Raw genomic sequence first — 22,538 nt, 5'->3', positions numbered from 1 at the left:
CTTCTTTTTCATTATTTATCGTTCACAAACGAAAAAAAAAGAAAAGCTCCTGTGACAATTCAAACTACTTCCGGTGTGAGACTAGTATCTCCCACCCCGACCCCTCCACACTTTCTGAACGGCGCTAAATTTATGAAGGAGAGCAAATTCACTTTGACAGCGGTTCGCACAAAACCAAAGTAACAGGCAGAGTGAACCAAATGAAACTTTAATGTGAAAGAGAATAATGTAGGGTTACTGCTTCCTGTGCTCTCTGGACTTTAGCTCGGTCTACAGACAGTGTGTTGTGTTGAACAGACACATCGGGCCACATGGACAAACGACAGCAGATGAAAGAGTCTCTCCAGCTGGGCATAGACAGGCGCAAAGACCAGCTGTACAGCTTGAGTCGGGACATTTGGAGCCGCCCTGAACTCGCCGGTGACGAGACATATGCGCACGACAGGCTGGTCCACTTCTTCTCTCAGGAGGACCAGACATGGACAGTCCAAAGTCACTACAAGCTGCCGACCGCATTCAGGGCCAGCTGGGGTCCGGTAGGTGGCGGGGAGGGTGACCCGGTGCTGAACGTGGCGTTCCTGTGCGAGTACGACGCGCTCCCGGGTATCGGACACGCCTGCGGGCACAACCTGATTGCGGAGGTGGGAGCTGCGGCCGCTGTGGGGCTTAAAGCTGCCTTAGAAAACCAGACTGAACTACCTGTCCCAGTAAAGGTAACTGTAGGGGTATTTCAAGAACAGTCCGGAGCCAAACGTTGAAACTCACCAACACTTGAAATGATAAATAAAATCTCCATAAATCCTTAAAACATAAGGCTAGGCTACACAAGATGTGACATGTGACTTCAACCAATAGCTATAAAACGATATAGGTCAGGCCTGGTACCACAAAGAGATGCAACACAAACACAAGGAGATGGAAAACAACCACAAAGAAACACAAAACAGCTACAAAGAGACCAAAAACACAACTCAAGCACAGATCGATGCTAAAGATAGAGTCTTTTTTCTGGGTCTTGCTCCTGTGTGAAAATTGATTGGAGGCCTCTTACATGTCTGTGTCCAGGGAGCCATTGTCTCATAATTACAGATGTAGGCTATTCGCGGTCACAAATCACAGTTCTTCATTGGTATTTTTTTGAATGAACTTTGACCTACATGAGTAGCTGGAATGACTGACACACATGAGGTGAAGTTTATGCCAGATGACTGAATTAAACACTTTATATCAGATAACTGTTCTGGGAACTCCTGCAGAGGAGGCTATAGGAGGAAAGATCGACCTGATCAAGGAGGGGGCCTTTGCTGACGTCGACCTCGTCTTCATGGCTCATCCGGCTCAGCAGGACACTCCATTCCTGCCCTGTGTTGCGCTCGATGAGTATGTTCAGTTTCACTGCTCATTATTATTCTCTGTGTATTTCCTCCCTCTTGGTAAACCCCCTGACCTCTACATATCGCAGACAAACCTTAAACCTCTGTGTCGATGTTTCACAGGGTGTCAGTGAAGTACCTCGGGAAGGCATCCCATGCTTCTGCGTACCCGTGGGAGGGGGTGAACGCCCTGGATGCTGCTGTTCTGGCTTACAACAATATCTCCGTGCTCAGACAGCAGCTGAAACCAGAGTGGAGGCTTCACGGTGAGGAACAGAGAGGAAGTGTGACAGAATTAGTTGAGCTTCAGAGTTTATTCTCGACCTCGGACGCGGCAGCTGACATAACAGTCCAATTACCTTTAAGCATTTTGTACTAACCGTCACTAGAGTTGCAATTATTAGTTGATTCATTGATTAATCAATGGACAGAATATTTATCTGCAACAATTTTAATAATTGGTTGATTGTTTCATTATTTTTTCAAGCAGAAATACCAACTTCTCTGGGTTCCAGGTTCTCAAATGAGAGAATTTGCCACTTTTCTCTGTTATATATGACAGTAGATTGAATATCTTAAGGTTCTGGACTGTTTGTGGGACAAAACAAGAAACTGAAGGCGTCACCATGAGTTGTGAGAAATGTGAACGCCATTTTTCTTTTTTTGTGTGTGTTGTGACATGTAACACTGTAGCACTATTGTAACATGTCATTGAGTAAATGACTAATTGGTTAATGGGGAGAATAATCAGCAGATTAATCGGTAATGAAAACAACAGTTAGTCGTTGCTAAAGATGCCATCAGGCTCAAAACACATCACACAAATCCTCTCAAGAACAGGACACCGTTAATTTAGATAAGGCGCTGACCAGCTGTCAGCTGTCCAGCTGTGAACATTTGTTGAATGTAATTCTCTCTCTCTCTCTCTCTCTCTCTCTCCCTCTCCCTTACCTCATTTTCTGTCATCTGTCTTATCAATGTGTAAAATGCCCCAAAGACATCATAGATGGAAGTTTATTGAGTTCACTGTGTTTTGAAAATTTTCTTAAAAGATTGTTGTGATATTATGTTTTGTATACATGGTCATTCGTGCACTGAGGCTCACACTGGTAGAAATTCGTACTCACAGAAGATATTGTCTTTATTTATTATGGTGAAGTTATACACTAACAGTTACATTAATTCAACAGGAATAAGAACTATAGGGTATCTGAGTCCATGTATCTGTAATATATGATGCACTTTGAAATGTAGATCGACATTGAAACCCGTATGAATTGTGTAACTATACAGAGGTATGGATTAATTCCTTCTCATCCTCTGTATTGCTCATTGTCTACATTGTCTTCACTACAGGCATCATCATACATGGAGGAGTGAAGCCCAACATTATCCCCGCCTACACTGAATTACAGTTTTATCTGCGCACACCGCTGGTTAAGGATCTTTGTGACCTCAAGGCCAAAGCAGAGGCTTGCTTTAGGGCAGCCGCTGTGGCCACTGGTTGCCAAGTAAGCTTACATAAATATATTGTCTTCCATTTGCTTCCCTCTGTGCTGGGTACACATTGCACCCCTGCTTATGTAGATTAACAATCAAGTAAAGACACAGGAACAAACAGTGTATGGTCATATAGTGGAGAAATGCAATTCTGTTATATAAGATTGTCCCTTTTAACATATTCCTGTAATTATGCTCTGAGTGCTGTGCTGCTGTTACATAATTCACCGTTATCTTCAGGCTGCTTTTCTTCTCCATCTGCACTTGCTTCAGGCAGGTTTAACTCAAACTGCAAAGTGTGCACGGATTCATATATTGTTAATATACGATGGTAATATTTTACTGTGTTGTGATCTTACGTCTTTGTACACTGCGTTTTATGAATTAGAATGAACTTCTGTTTCCTTGAGGTGGAGATAACCTACCCATCCCATGCCTACTATAACATTCTGCCTAATGCCGCACTGGCAAACCTGTACGAACATAATGGAAAAGCTTTGGGGATTGAGTTTCCAGAGCAGCCAGCCAACTTCTCTGGTAGGTAGAAAACACACACACACACAGACACACACACACACACACACACACACACACACACACACACACACACACAGAAACAGAAAAATGCTGAAAGTGCAGAAAAATGTATAAAACATAAGAAGTGTAGAAGTGTGGTGTTTTTGTTGTTCAGTGGATCAACACAGACTCATTATCACAGTGAATTTATAATTATCTGGCAGGTTCCACAGACTTTGGCAACGTATCATTCATAGTTCCTGGGATTCATCCTTTCTTCTACATCTGCACTGATGCGTTTAACCACACTGAGGAATACGCCGACGCAGCAGGTATGGCAGCACGTGTCTATTGGGAACAGATGTTGTTTTTTGTAACGGAATTGAATTGCACTAAGATCAGACATTTTTTTTCAGCCATCTTTTCCCAGGTCACTTGGTCTTCCTGTTTGGTTTCTATTTATTTAACACTTTATTTTCCTCCTCCACTCTTTTTCCTGCACCAGGAGCTGAAAAGGCCCAGTTGTTCACCCTGAGGACAGCCAAAACCCTGGCTATGACAGCTGTGGATGTCGTGTGCTGCCCTGATCTGCTCAGGCAAGTGAGAGAGGACTTCAGCCTGGCAAAACGAAAACAGGAGAAATGACTAGAGGCCATCAATGCAACTTTGACAGCTCCATAAATACACCAATTTTAATGATAATTTTAATAATAATAAGAAAAATAACACGAATTTCGGACAGACGAAGGTGTCTGAGGTTGTGGAAAGGTTGTGGAAAGCTGTAAAACTAACAACAGAGACCTGAGTATCTCAAAGACTACCTTAATGGAGTGAGAGAGATTGTAATAAGTAACGTTTTCACATTAATATAACAGGCAGCAGCCACAATTTTTTTTAAAAGAAGGTAAAGCTATGGCTTATATCCTCGTTTCAATTTTAGGCCATTTTCATCGGTGCTCACGGCACAGTTCTGGGGGTGGCAGTGTCAGTCTGAGAGCTTGTTTAGCTTATTAAATATTTGAACAACTATTGGATGCATTGAGATGATATTTTGTGCAGATATTTATGGTCCCAAGAGGATCAAAACTGAGTGTGAAGATCCTCAGTTTTGTTTTCACTTATCCTGTGAAATATTTCAACATACTGAATGGATTGCCACAGAATTTGGTAGATTCATGATCCCCAGATGATAAAGTCCAATGATTTTTGACACTCTCTTATTTTTTATCTAGCGCCATCATTTGGTGGCTTTTTACTGAAACTTTCTGAACAACTATTGGATAGATTGTCATGACATTTGGGTTAGACGCTCATGTTCTCCAGAGGCAGAAATGTAATGAGTTTGTTGATCTCTTAACTTTTACTCTAGCACTATCATCTTTTGTCCAGTATTTCGGTTTCTAACTAAATACCCGTGAAACTAATCAGATTTACATCAGCTTCAGCTGTAGTTCACATTTGGTGGGAATAGCAAATGTTAGCATGCTAACACACTAAGCTTGGTTAGCATTTAGTTAGCTCAAAGCACCACTGTGCCAAAGTGCAAGCAACAGACTCTTTGTCTTGTTTTTAGATTTTTTGACTTGGAGTGATTTTATTGATGATGATGATGATGAAAGTGAACCAATCAGAAGTGGTATTGCTTTGACTTCTGCATCTTCTAACATATTTGTTTTATTTATATATATATATATATATATATATATATATATATATATATATATAAAAATTAAGTGACATGAGCAGTTAATGTTATTACAGAAGATCCAGTTTATGTGATTTGGTATGAATGCTCATCAGCAATCAGACCTGTGCCAGAGAGGGAAGAGAAACCCTGGAGCTGGTAGGAATCAAATGTCTAATACCTGTGAAAGCTTATCCTCCGGCACAGTTTAAATATGCTGTATAGGAGAGCAGGAAAATAGGATTTTCTTGGGGACCAAGACTTGAGGAGTCGCACCAGTAAAATGTTACCTTGTGATTCAACTGACACAAAATTTGTTATCGCAAATTTTTCTGTTTTTGTTTGTTTTAAGTTGATTTTAATTGACGTATATGGAAAAAGAAAGGCATTTTCAGCCATGCATCTCAATCAATTTCTATTTGCACAAAATCAATAAATTACATGGAGGAGATTTAAAATGTACAGTATTGTGTTTTTGTTGTTCAGCACCTAAACTCTGCTCAAATAATGTTCACATTTTCAGAAAACAAAACATTTATTAAACATTTTCGCACATGTAACATCTTTCAAGAGTAAAATTTTATATCTGTATTTTTGGTTAATACATTTTTTTATGAACCACCGAAAGATGTTCTTAATATCTCTTGCTTAACAAAGTACAAAGTTGTCTTAAGCTGAAAAAGACAATAAAACTAGCAACTAACAGGTCACAGTGAACCTCAAAGCCTCACAACACCAGACAGAGGAGATGAGCTTCCGTTGTATAAAAAAAAGAAGAAATAAGGACATTTAAAAAATAAGTCAATATTATAATCAATATTTGGGATTTACTAAACATATAGTTTTACATTTGTGATTTTAATAGACTGCATTGTTTTGCTTTTTTCCTAAACTGTGTCAAATTACACTAATGCAATGCATAACTGCACTCATACAAAGATCACAAAATTTTTTACATATAATGAATCATACTAACGTGCTGCAATAGAAGAATTGAACTTATAAGAAAAATCTGATCATCCGGTAGAGGAATAGTTCCACATTTTGAAAAATCACACCTATATGCATTCTTGCGATGACGAGAAGACTGATATCAGTCTCATATCTGAAGACTACATATGAAGCTACAGCCAGGAGCTGATTAGCTTAGCTTAGCACAAAAAAAGGAAATGGAGAAACAGCTAGCCTGGCTCTGTTTAACACTTCAAAACAAATCTGCCAACCAGCACTTCTACAGCTCACTTATTAATGTGTTATATCTCATTTGATAATCCATATAAAAACTGAGGTGTAAAAACATCAATTTGTCATTTTACAGGACGTTATGTCCTGGAGCAGTAACAGCCGAGACTCCAGGAAGTTACTGGTCCCAGCAAAGAAATAGTCCGGCACATTACCATCTGCAAAATGGCTAAATTCTTGCTTTTACACAGATATTACTAGTAAAACTGTGTGCTTTAAAGGTGCTAGACAAAGCCAGGGTAGCTGTTGTGTGGTCAGTTACTGCATCAAGAGTTGAAACATAGCTGAGTTAAACTGCACTATTATCTGAGTATGCGGTAGGTCCTCAGGCGGCAACAATATCCAAACGCCTTTCCGTCAACAGCAGTACAGTCACAACATAAAACCACATAGATTTGGTGGATTGACAAAACCAGTGACGACGACTGTCCCGTTTGTCAGTACCTCAGTTTTAAGTGGCTGGGTCAAGAAGGCAATGGTCACCAGTCTGTCAATGGTCTCCATGCATCTTATGAGCAGTTCCTCTGTCTGAAAACTGTCACCTCTCCTGCTCTTGTACAAAATGGGCTGAGCTCCTGGAGTCTCGTCATGGACGACGGCCACAGTTACTGGTTGCACTTCTGCATCCCGTGTTACGAGTAGATGGACCAGTAGATGATGTTAAAGAGGATGTACGCACCAGGAAAGACAACCCTCGAGTACTTGTCTATGGCGTGGGTGTCTATCCAAATGTTCACATAGCCTCTGGACGGCTTCACCTGGCTTGCTATTTGCGGGTCGTTCAGTGCCACCTGCGCCAAGATTCGTTCCTGGCGGCCGCCATTCTCGGGCATCCCATAATTCCCTGTGGTGTTGACATCCATAGACCCATAGCCAGTGATCTGGGGGTCGATCATCATCTCGTCTGGGTTGCCGATGCCACAGGTACACGGCAGCTAGAAGGGTAAAAAGACAACACAATTTGACACTTCTCAAACTGCTTACGATGGACGCTACTTTCCGTAGCGTATAAATCCATTAGTTTGTCAAATGTTTATCATTTTTTTATCCTCATACTCAGGTCTTTAAATAAGTTTGGAATGAAACATTTATAAAAGGATGTTTGTGCAGGGGATTTTCCTCGGGGTACGTGGGCAATTTGGCTCCATATGCTGCAGCATTTGGCAGATGAAGAATAGCAATATAGTACACAAGCTGGAGTCCCAGAAATAATTTGCCATAGTGCCGCAAGCAGCTTTAACTGAACCAATTTAGAAAATATTTATCTGTTTATGGGAAATGCACATACATTATTTATTAACGTTTCTACCAGTTTAGAAATATTTTAATGGGTAAAATATTTTAATATTGAATGAGGTCATTCTTGTTGTCTTGTCTATGTTGTGTGAGTTGGAGAGAGCTGTCAATTCCTCTGTTTCAACTTCATTTGGGTGTCTCCTTATTATCCACTAAAGGAGACTGTCACATTCAGCAAATTAAAATCAGCCCACAAAGAGTTTTAAAACCACAAGCTGTATGGTAAATATGAATCCATGTAAATATTTGTGTCAGTCTTTTAAACTACAACAATTAGAACTTACTAATGTATTCTGCAGAGCTCCACGTCTACGAGGTGCTGGTCGAAATCAGGACGAACAACTGTTTTTCGTTAATCATTCATGCAAAACATCACGGCAATATTTGCTTCCTTATTTTTACTTACAAAACTAAAAGGAAAATGGGAATATTTTGGCCACACATTCAGATCTTTTACTGAACAGATATGGGACCTGATTTCTTAGTATGAATGATGCTCTATTTACTGTTAAAAAGGCCAAAATAGAACTAAACATTGTGTAGTTTTTGTTCTGTACCTGTGGAACATTTTGGCCATGAATTAAGCTCGACAGTGCTACGTTCACTTACACATCGGGAAATCAAAACTATCACCTTGAAGTATTTTGTTTGTTTTTTTTTATATCCAGGTCATAAGATTAGTGTTCAAAAAAAGCAACATCTGGCTTTTATGAATTACTGTAATTAATCATTACACCGCTTTGGTTTAAAGTGGCCATGTAGAGAGCAACCACTCTAATTTGTCATGGTGAATCAAAAAGACATCAACATTTCATGCATTAACCTTTCAGCCACAGAGAGAAATCACACTTACTCTCTCCCTCAGCTTCCTCTCTTTCCTCTCCTGTACAGTGGACAGGTAGTTGACCGCCGCGTACTCTATCACCGACAGGAAGACAAAAACAAAACTGACCCAGAGGTAAATGTCCACTGCCTTAATGTAGGACACCCGTGGCATGGAGGCGTTGACCCCGGTGATGATGGTGGACATGGTCAACACTGTGGTGATGCCTGGAGGGGTGCACGCAAACAGTTTAGTCACAGCAAAGATTTTTTAATTTACGCTGAATAGCACAGAGAGGGGTGCACATATGACCCTAGTTCTTCTTATTTTTATTTAAATAGTAGTAATTAACTTTAATGCATATGTTTTATTCTCATTTTATTCTATTTTATTGATCACTGTTGGGAAGTTCTCTAATGACTGTCCCTCCTCCACAGGTTTGTGGGAGCTAGCAGCATGGCTTTGGGGATGGCACTGGTGTATTGTCTGTCTGTCTGTCTGTCTGTCTGTCTGTCTGTCTGTCCGTCCTCAACTTTTGTCCACTGCATGGATTGCCATACAATTTTGTACAAACATGAAACCCAATGACTTTGGTGATCCGCCACCATGAGGTTCACCTTTGTGGTTTTGAGTGAAATGTCTCAACAACTATTGGATGGATTGTCTTGAAATCTGGTACAAACATTGATGGTGATCCTAAACCTTCTATCATGTCAAAAATCCAATGTGTACCTTCAATAATGACATTCACATCCGCTTTAGCAGTACTTTGTTGAGTGCAAATTAGCAAATGTTAGCATGGTAATAAGCTAATCTAGGATGGTAGCATGGTAGACATTAACATACTGCTCAACTAACTTTGCTTTATTCTAGTTAAAGCTTGCATTCATTTACCTCTTCAGTCTTTTTTAAAATATGTTTTTGAAAGATGCAACCTGGGATGGGAAATCACCAATCACATTTCTCACATCTTATGTTCTATAAACAACCAATATTACTGCTCTACAATGCACTATGTTGCCTTGCTTCCCTCCCTTTTGGAACAAGCCAACATTTCTCAAACTAGATAATCCTTTTAGTAGCGCTTCTTTGCAAAGTCCACACTCTGAGAGGTACAATCTGCCATACCTAAGGGCACCCTGGCGGGTACGGCCCTACGATCGATCCAAAAGGACACCCAGGACAGCATGACCATCAGAGTGGCCGGGAAGTAGGTTTGCAGCAGGAAGAAGAAGATGTGGCGCCGCAGGGTGAAGTGGATGTACAAACGATTGTACCAGCCTAGGAAGAAGAAATATCACCATTGCACACACATTGTCATATGTTGGCTGCTGATACACAGTACAAACACTTGCAGCGGAGGTTCCCTGCTAGTCTGGTGGAGAAAGATAGGACACCAAATCCTTTTCATGCTTCAGGTTGCTCTTGTGAGCGAAGTGACGTTTGGTTAGGAGAAAGCTGCAGGGCTTTTACAGTGGCTTTCCAGATGAGTACAAGTGGTTGGCAATAGCTTGATTCATTTCATTTCACAGTAAGGATTAAATATTAGGACATTCTTCTTGGTGTGACATTCAAGGGACATCAATTTCATGTAAGGAAAACTCAATCCTTTAGTTGGAAAAGGCTTATAAAGTAAAATGAAATTCATTGAACTTGTAATTCAATTGTGATCTAGTTCTTACACGCATGGTAAACATATATGAGCCATTAGCATAATCACTGTAGTTTACTGTATGTATTAGAAGTGCCAGAGTTGTGGATTACAGTACCTGTGCTGCTGTAGAAAGCCAGCTTGGTGGTGGTGTGAAATTTCTGGATGAGGAACTGGGACAGAGATATTCTATCGTCAGTGTTCAGGGACTCGTTCCCTTTCTTCCAGTACAACATCAGGTCATCATCTGTGTAGGCATCTGGTGGGAAAATATGTAGAAGTAAGAAGATCTGTGACAAACCAAATCAGGGCAGATTTAGTCAGGACAATGCCGGATGATAATACGAACAAAATGTCCAACAGAAAAAGATAAAACATGATGAAGACTACCAGTCTAGAGCACCACTAGCAGTCCCTAGAGACTGCAGTATTCATTGCACACTAGGAGGAGTTTGTGCAAGAGGAAAGGGTCATTAAAATTAAAGCTATTTATTCTCTTTGAAGCATGAATGTGCTCAAAATCTTTCATGGTATGATATATCTCGGATTTTAATGAGATATCTGGGAAGCAAATTTGAGGACATCAGAGGAAAGCTTATGTAGTGTCTAAAATGGAAATGGAAAAGTGTTTATGAATGTGTTCAGTAAATGTAATTGTACAACTCATATTGATATTTCTTGTGAAATGTTGGTGGTATTAGAAGAAAGTTCAGAAAGATTGGAAACCATACACTGAGAGAACAGTGAATGTGAAAGCAGATTTCAAATCCAGACATAAATCTTTAAGATGCTCTGGACAGATGGATGGATGGTAGAAACAGCATGTTCAAATGGACAAAAAAAAAAGAAAGATGCGTCTTGCGGACATATTTGTCCATATTTTGATCAATCCACTCACAGCTCTCAATCTCCAGCGAGCAGGTTTGGGTGTCCAGAGGGAAGCGGCTAAGGTCCATGTTGCACATTGCAGTGACAGTGACTCTGCAGGGACAAAATTGTTCGACACAAACAAAAACACTGTAATTTAACTTCTAAAGAAACAGTGAAGATGGAGGTTAAGTTCGCAAATGTATATGCAGTAAATAATCTCGCAAAAAAAATAGAAGGAACAGAGACTCAGGCTTTGTAGTGTGTGCTAGATAGAGACGCGCGTCTGTTAAGTCTGTTAAACTTCTGATTGTGCTATTCTCTTTTTTCAGAGCAGTGTTGAATGTGTTTTCATTTTCCTCTTTGTATTATCTCTCTGCAGTGTTGTGTAATTTTTATCCACTATCCCTCTTGTTATTCCCAATTCTTAATCAGATGGCCTTATGTTATGCTATGTGAATATAAATTACTTTCCTGATTAAACTCAGGTTCAAAGGACCCTACAATGAATGATTAACCCAGGGCTGTCACAATTGTATGCAACACTGATTACAATGATCATGTTGTTCCACAGAATGCTGCTGGACCTTTCACCTGCTGTGAGATTCATCAAAGCAAATCAGTGGTGAGTTTTTCATGTGGCGTGTTTTTGATTCTTCTGTGTTTTGTGGACGTGCTGAATTTTTTTATTTCTCTATTGGAAAAAGATTTCTTATTGTGATGTTTTCCATTATTTTTTATAGCAGAGGAAAATGAACAATAATATAGTCTTAAATTTATTTATTTTTTCTTCCAAATATATAAACTGCTTATCATTTTTTCAGTATTATAAGAAAGGCATTGGGTCTACCTGAGACTGTAGAGGACGTTGCCATCAGGATAAACCCTCAGCATGACGTTATCAGTGGTGGTGTCGTGGATGAAAGAGCGCTTGGAGTGGACGAAGAACATGTCAGGAACCCAGATCTTCTTCACCAGGCGACTGTCAAAGGTCATGCTTTGGTTGTTGGTGCTTGGGAACGCCAGCCGCTCATCCTTCCAGTAGTGACGCAGGTACAGTGTCATAGTGAAGTCCTACAGGAAGGAAAAACACTGGAGTGCTGAACAGTGGTGGAGGAAATACTCAAATATATTTTTAAAGGAAAAGGACCGGTACAACAATCCAAAAATACTCAATAAAAGCAAAAGTCCTGCATTCAAAATCCTACTTTGGTAAAAGTACGAATGTGTCATCCACTAAGTATCAAAGTAAAAGTGGTGGTTGTGCAGTGAAATGTTCTCTGTGACTGACATAGTATATGACATTACAGATTGTTAATACTGATGCATGTGTAAGCAGCGTTTTCCTCCTGTAGCTGCTCCAGTTTAGTAGGTAGTTTAGTCCAATAGTTCCAAAGCTTGGGGTCAGGCCTCCTCCAAAGAATCACAAAATATATCTGAAGGGTCATGAGGTGATAGATGAAGTAGCAAAGTAGACAAAACAAAGTTATGTCATACACATTTGAATTCATTTTTCAGACCTCTTCTGTTTTTGTTCATTGTTGAATAATCTGACCTCTTAAGGGCTCAAACATCTGGGACGTTTGGAGGAGCAGTGTCTGTTTGGTGAAACTGATTAGGAGCTACTGGTTTAGTCTTTGACAATACATTGTAGTTCATAATCTCATCATATGCATTTTAATGTAAAATCTTTCAAATCGTAGTAACTATTGCTGATAAATCAATGGAGTGGAGTAGAATAGCAGAAAATGGGAATATTTAAGTAAAATACCTCAAAATTTTACTTGAGTAAACACTGTTGTATCCTGTAACCTGCAATCCATGATTTTGAAAAGTATACCAAAAAGCTGTGTCATACTTACCATATCTACTTCAGAGATGGTATCCAGACTTTCAACCTGAACATCTACTCCAACAGGAATTGGAGGGCCTGAAATGAAAATGGACTCATGTCAGCAAATGCAGAAATGTTATTTTTCTCCATAGAAGCTGCATGAACGTGTGTTTTCTGCCTCATTATGAATGTGAGAGTGGGTAAAAAATCAACATGACCCTTACAGAGACTTTTTCATTGTCTTGTTTTGGAAATCACGTTTCCAAAAACAACATTGAATCACACAAATATAGAGCAACCCCTTATGCCATGACTGTGTCGGTCTGGCTGGGACTCTACTTTTGACCTATTTCAGCCTTTTTACTCTGCATCATCATCCTCCAATAGTACACAAACACAATTAGGTCACAATAATGGATCAAAGTTGATGCAGCGGTGGATGAAATCCAGCTCTCTTTTCCACTTCCAGCTGAGACGCACTTGATGGTCGAAACTAGATGAACGGTCACTTGGTGTATTTTCAGCAGCAGATTGTCGTGCGATTAAAAGTAGTCATCTGATAAAAACAGCACGTGTCTCTGTCACTGCATTGATTTTTTTGGGGGGGTTAAATACCATTCTTGTATTTGTGGTTATTTGCCCCAAAAGACAAATAAAAAGATAAAGACAGCTAAAAAGATTATATTCCATTATGATCTTCTAGTAAAAACAAAAGCTTGTGTGTCTTTATCTCAGTGTAATCCTTCAGATTTGATTTCAAAAAGCTGACATCACATCCCTCTAATATACAGCGATGCAAAAGACATGTATCAACACTTGTGATGTAAAGAACTGAGCTGCAATTGGAAACTCCAGCACAGATTGCATGGATGGTGTCACCAAGGTCAAGAGCTTAAAGCGTATAGGACAGTTTGGTCCAAACCAATGACCACAGAACAAATCTCATCCCGCTGCACTTGATGACTGTCCATGCAGCCTCCAATGAAATCGTTTGTCCAGCGTGTCTGAGCTGCAGATTTGTTAATGAAAGAAAACACTTTCACTTCAATTACTCAAATCTGATTTTCTGACCTCCGAACGCTGGTCTCATGGTGAAATCGTGGTCATCTATTCTCAGGAGCTGCTCAGATTTCGTCATCGGTGATTTTGTCATGTCTGGGCTTCGTTTGTAAATCGGGCTGTAAAACACAAAAGAAGGACACGTGGTCACAATGAGCCTTCAGGGATATGCGGTACTTAGTTTTTAATTAGGAAATTACTCTATATTAGTTTGAAAATCTTTAGAGTTTTAAGGCGTACCTTCCAGATTTGTGACCTCCACCTCCATCCATTCTAGTCTCTCTTCGCAACCTGTTAATTAAGAGCAGCGATAGATAAATAAATAAATAAGGACATCTGTCACATATGGCAGCAGCAGAACATTGTACAAAAAGCTGAGACTTTACTTTTTTCTGCTGTTTTACTTCTACAACGCAACATATTCTTTTTGAAAAAAAAGTAAATCATGCTGTGTATTTTAGCTTCTTTCTACAAGTGTTTTTTGATTGGCATGTTATTTTCATCTTTTATTTCTTTCATTTTATAGTCTATTGATGATTGACATTTCTATTTTCCATTTCCATTTTTTTTGTTCTTTTTCTTTTGTTTGTTTGTTTTTTATCTTCTTTAATTATTTCTTGCGTGTACTTGTGTACTTGTGTGTATATTGATTATCTGATGTGGTCAAACACCACACCGCCACAGTTTCATCAGCCTGATAAAGTGTTGAGCGAAATGTGTTGCTCTTGTCAGTGTTACTAAAGAGTATTTGCTGGTTGTAGCTTCTTGAAAATTTTCTTTCTTTTTTGTCATATATGATGATAAACTAAATATATTTGGGTTCTGGGCTGTTGGACACTCAAAACAAGCTATTTTCAATATGTCACCTCAGGCTCTGAAATTATAAACATTTTTCATTACTCTGTTAATAAATCAATTGAGAAAAATTATTTTCTGATTAATCAATAATGGAAATAATAATTTGTTGTAGCTTTAATTTGAACAAATAATGTTACACATGTCATTTTAAAGCTTAAATCTACATAGTGTTAAGAGGCAATAATAACTTTTGTCTTGATGCGCTCTATGGCAGAGATAAGGGCAAAAGAGCATTTCCTAATCACATCCAATTTGAATGAAGCCAGATCTTCTCTGGTGTCACTTTTCAAGAGGCCTGCCTTTGTGTACTTGTCTTTTAGGCACCATTTCAGGCCACGAGAGACAGAGAAAAGAAAAAAAAAGATGAATACCAAAAACCCTAAAATGGATTAATAGAGTAGAGCATGCTGTGATAGACAGGGCCAAATCCCTGTGACAACCACAAACATGCATTAAGGAAATACCACTGAGGAAGAAAGAGAAAGGGAGAGATGAAGGGACTGCACCAAAACAGAAAAACACAACAAGAGCAAAATCAAACAGTAAGAAGACGGTTTCTCTGGGTGCTACTGTAGCTGCAGTGATGTGATGGGCAATGGGTGCTCCTCGTCTGTGTCCGTCCAGCAGCTGGTTCCTAATCCTCTTGGCAGAAATGCCTCTCCAATCCCCTCTCTGCCTGCCTACGCCACACAGCAGACTGCCTGTCTGCACACTGCTCTGCTCTGTGTGGCCTGACGCTGTTTCTGCTGTTTTCTGCAGCGGCTGGCCTGCACGCATGCATGCATCGCCACAGGGGCGGCATCAGGGTTAAATGGCCAGATTTCTGCAGAGGTCATTCTGGACACATTAATGGCGAATGTATACTACAGACAAAACTGAAGTCGTGAAAAAGGAGTTTAAAGTTTACAGGCTCACTGGGTGTACTGTAATAGATGGATAGGATGCAATGTCGTTATTCTATGTAATCTATCTTTAATCTTTATTTTACCACAAGAATTAATGCGGTGAAAGAAAAACTGTGTCAACAAACAAAATGGATTCTCCCTGCTTGTCCATTTATTAGTAATTACTTTGAAATTAATATTTAAAAAAAGGATTTACAGTTAATTACTGAATTTGAGTTTCCATTGCTACTCTGCTAAGCTAGGCTAGTTACTTTTTTTTTTTTAGTTCAGCTGTTTTTATTCTCCATGATTAGCTGCTGCCTTGGGGATAACTGCATTACCAAGATGTTAGTTCATCAAAATTTATATATTTCAACCACAGGGAACAGTTATGGGGGTAGGGGAGATCAATTTAGCTTTAGTGAAGATTAGCCATGGCTACCTCACCAGCTAGCTTGACTTGACTCTGTAGTTGATTGTTTGGTTTGGTTTTTAGCCATGTTTTGTGATAACTTGTATATTTAGCATGCTGTTTTCTTTTACATAAAAAAGTATAAAGTAAAATAAATGTCAAGAGGTTCTGGGTTTAACTAGGTTTTGACTAAATATATAGCTAGCTAAGCACATTTTGGCTATGTATGGAAGTGTTTTAAATTTCCTTTGATTTACAGATTGTTTGCTGAAATGTCAAAAAAAAAGCAAAACATATAAGAGGGAAATGAGGGAAGATAAGTAGGTTGATAGTTCCTATCATCAAAATGTGTTGTTTTTCTGTCCAAAGAATTATCCAGCCACCACTCCAAATTATCTTCTAAACCTCATGAGGGTTTTCTCCTCAGATGTTCCCTTGTGTGGGACTCTGCTGTCCCACACAAATCCCCAACTCCGCTCTTCCTCCTTCAAGGCAGCGGGTGAAAAATTTTTCAGTAATTTAGTGAAAACTCCCACAACCCACGCTATGGCAACATCCAGCCGCTTTTGCAATTTCACACTCAAGGGAGGAGGAGGAGTGGAGTGATGAGAAACAGCGAGAAGACGAGTTTGACTTCTACATAAGAACATGAGATGCCCCCCCCGCCCCCCTTGCTAGAAGAGGAATCAGAGATTTGTATTCACAGACTGTGTGTGTCAGCAAAGAGAAGACGATGTGAGAGGACTTTTAACTAGTTGAAGGGAAAAAAACAGTGAAGCATAGATTTGATAACAAGTCAACAGTGGCATTTAGAGATTACAGTGCAGCTTTGAGCCACTTGTGCTTTGTCTTCTCCAGATTTTCCACAGACGATTACGATAGTGCTCCTCTTACACTTAATGATCATCTTAATCACCTTAGGGCAGAGATGATCACTTTAAATGACTGTAATTTCACGGAGGATTGTTTAGATTTAAAAAGGCAGCTTTAACCATGCACTGTTTAACACTCACACGTGCCTTCAGTGAGATCAGACTCACCATGTCATGCGTCTTGACAGTTTATCATGATGTATACAAGCAGATGTATGTTATGTCAAACACATTTCTTTTACTCAAATAGATGAGTGTCTTAATGTCAAGCAGGCTGAGGTTTGACGTCGTCTCTGATCTATAAATAACAGCAGTTATAACGTGAAAAGTGATACTGTATCTAAAGGCAGGGGGGATTATGATTTGACAGGGGTTGTTGGATATATTAAGTAGATGCAAATCATTCAATGCTGATAGCGTTATGAGGTGTACACAGCTGTACTTTGCCTGCTTGGGAAAATCTTATCGTCTTCACCAGAGTTTAATGCAAAAACAGTTTCTCACTCAGGGGCCGCAGGCTACAGTTGAACTCTGTGCGGATATTCATACAAGAGAATAGCCTAGTGAAAAAAATGTCAAATATACATGAATCATTCAAACCTTTTCTGACAACTACTGTTCTTACTATCTTTTGTAATGAGTCAGATAACAGCAAATATGTCAGTGTAATTTTGGATATTGCTGAGTCGAGTTTTTCATTCATAAGCTGAAACCGTTTCTTGATTAATGAATTACCTGATTGACATAATTAATCAGCAACTACTTTGATTATAGTTGAATAATCTGAGCCATTTTTCAAACAGAAATGCCAAACATTCCCAATTTTTAGCTTCCCAAATGGGATGATTTCCTGCTATTCTTTGTCTTCTTGTAGTTTTGGACTGTGGGTGGATAAAACATGTAATTTGAATGTAGTTGGACTATGGGAAGGTGCAATGGTTTTTTGGTTGTTTGTTGTTTTTTTTATATAATTTTTCCCGACATTTAATTGACCAAATGATTAATTGATTCATCAAGAAAATGATCATCAGATTAACAAAAAATAATCATTAGTTGCAGGTGTATTATTTCTCTGTTCTCAGATAACATATTGTGCTCCACATGTGCCATCTGAAAGTGACAGACTTATAAACATGCTGGCATATTATGATTATTATACTCCCAGATTAAAATTAATTCTAACAATTTTGCTGTGTATATTAACACTCACTTTAAACACCTGACATCATATATTTTGATGATGCCACAATTTCTACTCAAGATATCACACAGTCGCATTAAAAAATGTCATGCTTCAATAAGTGGTCTAAAGACTAAGTTGCTCATTTCGCCTTTTGTAGTGTAAAAGTCATATTTCTTTCAGTAAACCACTAGTCATGCTGCACTTCCACATACTGCTTCACGCACTAAACAGCTGTGATAATATGAATATTCTTATTACAACTGAAACAGCTGGTCAATTTATCAATTAGTTGATCAACAAAGAAGTAATCTGCACATACTTTGTTAACCAATTAATCTCCTAAGTAATTTTTAAGCAAGAATGGCTAAAACATTCACTGGTTGCAGCTTCTCAAATGTGAAGATCCGTCTTTGTTTGTCTCATGATAGTAAACTGAATATCTTTGGGTTTTGGACTGTTGGTTGGACAAAACGAGGTATTTTAAGATGTCACCATTGGCTCTGGGAACTTCTGATAGGCAAGTTTTTAACTTAATCAACAAAAGAATAATTAGCTGCAGCCCTATTTACACCACTATTGAATATTATAATTCTGAATTATTTCATCTGACAATTTTGTTATGTACTTAAGAATTCATCATTTAAGTATCTAACAGCAATTTCACAAATCTATTTAAATCTACAATCTACAAATCTACAGTTATGAAGCGTTTTTATGCTTCAATATGTGCCCCAAATTTGACCGAATCATTAAAATATTGATTGGTTTTGAGTTTTAGTCAAGCTATCAGCATTTTACAAGTGAGTCAAGAAATGACTGAAATGCTAATTGCTTGTTTTGAAAAATGTCACGTTTCTTCCACCACAGCTATGTCCAGATTGCCCCTCCATATACTGCTCCTTGCACTTGACAGCAGTGCTAAAAGTTTTTACATCCTAATATGCAAATGAGAATCTTTCTATTTAATTCACCTCTAATGTCCAAGCCAATTCAATCTATAAGAACTGATGAAGCGAGACTAAATGCCTAAACTAAAGCATCTAATCCAATGGATGCATTAACAAGGGAGCAATTAGCCTAAATAATCACCTGAAAATGACATTGACTACAACTGCTGCCTTTGGGGAAAACAGTCATTAACTGGCCTGTAGCAGTTGTGGGGCAAAAGAACACAGCATTCACCAGTAGTACATAAATAGATGTGGGGATTTAGGTCTCCCTCTCTCTCCACTCTCCAATCTGCTGTCTGAATAAGTCTGTTTTCAGGAGGGGAGGGAGGAGCACAGGTGACACAGGAAACACTGGACAACATCGTGTAAACCCAAAATAAAACATCTATAAGAAAAAAAAGACGCCCTCATCGGTAAAAGGGCTTTAACATTTAAAAATGTTTGCAGATTTTGCATTAAAAGCTTCATCTAAAGTATCCTGTTAAGACAATAAAAACCATGCACTCCAGTGTTTGTCCTTGACATCTGTGACTCCTTTGACCTGCTTACCTGCTCTGTTTGTAGGTCTCCAGCTTGTGACCCCTCGACTGGGCCATTTTCCCAGCTGCACCCACGAGCCAAACACAGAAGAGCACAAGAACAGCATCCACCTGCATGGTTCACATTCCCCAGAGGACGGACCTCTCCTGTCAGTCAGAATCTACTCCCCTCCAGGGTTTGGAGCACTCTTCCTCCCTGAGACATTCCCTTCTCCAGCGCCGGAGCCGATAAAAGGGGAGAAACACAGCAACAGCAGCAGCAGCTACACTACGGCCTGAGTGGAAAACATCCTACGGTGCTTAATCTCCACAGTGGGAAAAGCAATTTTGACTAAACCCATAAATCCTTGAGCGTCAGATGGTACAGATTTGATCCCTCCAGCGGCGGATGTGCCTGCCTCTCTGTGCGCTGCTGTGCTCAGATATCCTGCACTCTGATGTGCTCTACTCCACTTTGCACCGCCCAGAAACACCAATTCTCACAGTGATGCAGCGTGCTCATTTGTAAGGTCAACGGTTTACAGATACAGACTCGCAGAGGCTGACAGGAAGCTCTGTGTCTAACGTGAAAGGCTCCTTCTGATACTGCAGTCTCGCTTCTGCATGTCAAAAATGTTTTGACACTCAGACAAAAATGTAAAAAAAAAAAAAACTGCATTTCTGCTTGTTGGTGTTGGCAGGGAATGGATTCCTTAATGCAAACCTAGACAGTGAATGTGGGTTTTTTTAGTTATTTTTCTTTCTGTCTGCTGTGGTGTTTTTCACTATGTCTTCTTGAGGGACCTGGATCTGGGAATATTTTTGGATGCTCCCTACAAGATTTCACAGGTTGATGTGCCAAGAAATCCCATAGAAATAAGGCTAATAGAGTTTTCAAACAACAAACCTTTCAAATCTAAATATAATATATAATATTAATTTATATGATATTTATGTTTATATATAAATATTAAGCCAAGAAGGTAACTGACTTTTTGATCTTTGCTGAATTTTTCAACAATTACTTGGTCTTTTATTTTGTCAGATGATTGATAAAAAAAATAAAATAACACATGCATTGGGTTCCAACAGACAGCATCAAACACCAGTGTGATCTCAAGGAGGACAAATAATAGATGTGTTTTTCAATTCAACAACACTACAGACTGCATCACTATTTGTCTGTCAATGCGTGCTGTCCACCTGAATAAGCCAATCAAAAGACAAACAAACGTCTCAGCACTGACATCACCATCATCCAACTCACGTGTCAATCCCCTTTTTTTTTTATTATAGCGAGCTGAACAGTTGGATTATAAGATCATGAATGTGGGTTAGCTCCATGGACGTCAATCTGCAAACGGGTGTAAGTAATGATAGGTATTGTTTTCTATTTGAGATTTGTGGACCCTTCTTTACAGTCATCCTGCTGACCAAGCAAATGTAACAGCCACCAACTGTACAAACCAACACAGGCAACAAACAATCGGCTGAATGTCCTCATAGTTTTTATGATTACAGAGATTTCTACACACATTTGAGTTATTGCGCCTGAGTTACGGTGAGCTTACTTTAGTCTAGTGGTGTTCAAATTTAATTTAAGATTCACATTAGAGACATCATGGGTTGAATTTGAAATTGTTGACACAAAACAGTTTGAAAATTTGTAAAATAAAAATGAAAAAAAAACATCCACCTGCCCAGTGAATTTTAGTTTTGGGGATTACAGTAAAAATATTATTTCTCAGGGGCGAGTCCAAGCATGTTTTTTTTTTTTTTTTTTTTTTTTAAATCTAATGCCTGCTAATTCTGGGCAATTAAAAAAAACAGGTAGTTGAGGAATCGAAATAAAACTTCTTCGGAGGATGTCCTTTATGACAAACAACACAATTCTGACTTACAATCTAACTTACTCTTACTCACTATATTGTATGATCATAATTATGATTTACTAAGTCAAGGTTATTATAGCCTGGTTGATACTGGATTTCTAAAGGGTAAATCCACACTAAACTTTAAAAAAGAGGAAAAACATACCTGTACTGGACTATTTGGGATGGAGGACATGCAGTAAGTCTCGAAGACAGGTGAAGTCACAGTGACCCTGCTATGATGCGGCATCAAAGCTTTACAATGAGTGGAAAAAGCATGCAGTCACCACTAGTAGGCAGAGAAAACCAGAACATTTGACTTGATGTACTACTATTTCTTCATATCATTAGCTGATATCATATTCTCCGGCACACACAAACTCTCTGATAACCTTAAATCGGCCAATAATATTGGCCATGACATACATTTCTCGGTTTCTAGATACTACAATACCATTTTGACTTCCTACTTGTGAGATTTATTTTCCATCAATTAATTTTTTTTTTATTTCTCTGGCAGGAATGGGCTCCCAACTTCTGGTATTTTTTATAATGACTATAAAAAATATAAATCATTATTTCTCTTGGTACAATAAAAGTTGGGGTTGCCTCAACACTGAATCGATGTGTCACAGGATTTAGATGTGATACCTGGAAGCATATACCTTGTTACCTGATTGACCTGCTTGGCTCACAGTCAGTGCAAGGCGTCCCTGTGGACTAGAGACTGTCTGTAACTTCTGTGTGTTGTTTCAGTTACAAGGCGTTGACTTGCTTTCATACTCATGTGCTGAAGCAGATTTGAGTGCATAAACAATCGCTAGGTGTCAGACTATAACAGAACAGCTACGGTGTCTTCCGTGTCGATGCAACTGATGATCCCTCCACTGTGTTTCTATGGGGAACTACGGCAGCTGCCACGAGTTGTCGTTAGCCAATGAACCGCCGCCGTTTCAATATGGAAGATTTTTCCCCCGGAATCAGGTCTGTCAGGCGGACAGGCGCACGCTGTTCTTAGGCTGAATAACGCACACAGAGATGTCAACACATCAGAAGCGTTGTGTTTAAGTGCTATTTTATAGCAGATGGCCGGGGCTGGGGACAGGATTAGACACATTACTTTTTATTCCCAGTTATTATTAAAG

General features: G+C 39.1%; 2 protein-coding genes across 2 annotated transcripts; one reads left to right on the top strand and one right to left on the bottom strand.

The window, feature by feature from the left end:
* The first annotated feature begins 81 nt into the window (after window positions 1–81).
* LOC111644740 (peptidase M20 domain-containing protein 2) lies at window positions 82–5,531 on the top strand. Its single transcript, XM_023393698.2, has 7 exons — window positions 82–713; window positions 1,232–1,380; window positions 1,497–1,639; window positions 2,730–2,884; window positions 3,284–3,410; window positions 3,614–3,721; window positions 3,895–5,531. The coding sequence occupies exons 1-7, from the start codon at window positions 312–314 to the stop codon at window positions 4,032–4,034; spliced, it is 1,224 nt and encodes a 407-aa protein (XP_023249466.2). The 5' UTR covers window positions 82–311; the 3' UTR covers window positions 4,035–5,531.
* A 52-nt stretch (window positions 5,532–5,583) lies between these two features.
* Window positions 5,584–19,932, bottom strand: LOC111644806 (gamma-aminobutyric acid receptor subunit rho-1-like). Its single transcript, XM_023393808.2, has 10 exons — window positions 19,554–19,932; window positions 14,086–14,136; window positions 13,858–13,964; window positions 12,815–12,882; window positions 11,803–12,026; window positions 10,984–11,066; window positions 10,204–10,344; window positions 9,563–9,715; window positions 8,465–8,661; window positions 5,584–7,250 (listed from the first exon to the last, which is right to left on the bottom strand). The coding sequence occupies exons 1-10, from the start codon at window positions 19,658–19,660 to the stop codon at window positions 6,948–6,950; spliced, it is 1,434 nt and encodes a 477-aa protein (XP_023249576.1). The 5' UTR covers window positions 19,661–19,932; the 3' UTR covers window positions 5,584–6,947.
* Window positions 19,933–22,538: the final 2,606 nt, after the last annotated feature.

This window comes from Seriola lalandi, unplaced genomic scaffold (assembly GCF_002814215.2).
Source record: "Seriola lalandi dorsalis isolate HSWRI2012SDOR001 ecotype SW California unplaced genomic scaffold, Sedor1 jcf7180002054942, whole genome shotgun sequence".
In the NCBI taxonomy this organism is placed as follows: domain Eukaryota; kingdom Metazoa; phylum Chordata; class Actinopteri; order Carangiformes; family Carangidae; genus Seriola; species Seriola lalandi.
This window is presented reverse-complemented; position numbering and strand designations above follow the sequence as displayed.

Coding starts and splice junctions, on each gene's coding strand:
- LOC111644806 (XM_023393808.2), bottom strand. CDS start 19,660: ATGCAGGTGGATGCTGTTCTTGTGCTCTTCTGTGTTTGGCTCGTGGGT. Junction 8,662..9,562: donor ACCCGCCAGGGTGCCCTTAG/GTATGGCAGATT, acceptor GCACCCCTCCAG/GCATCACCACAGTGTTGACC. Junction 7,251..8,464: donor AGAGGAAGCTGAGGGAGAGA/GTAAGTGTGATT, acceptor TTACCCTTCTAG/CTGCCGTGTACCTGTGGCAT.
- LOC111644740 (XM_023393698.2), top strand. CDS start 312: ATGGACAAACGACAGCAGATGAAAGAGTCTCTCCAGCTGGGCATAGAC. Junction 714..1,231: donor AACTACCTGTCCCAGTAAAG/GTAACTGTAGGG, acceptor ACTTTATATCAG/ATAACTGTTCTGGGAACTCC. Junction 2,885..3,283: donor CTGTGGCCACTGGTTGCCAA/GTAAGCTTACAT, acceptor TGTTTCCTTGAG/GTGGAGATAACCTACCCATC.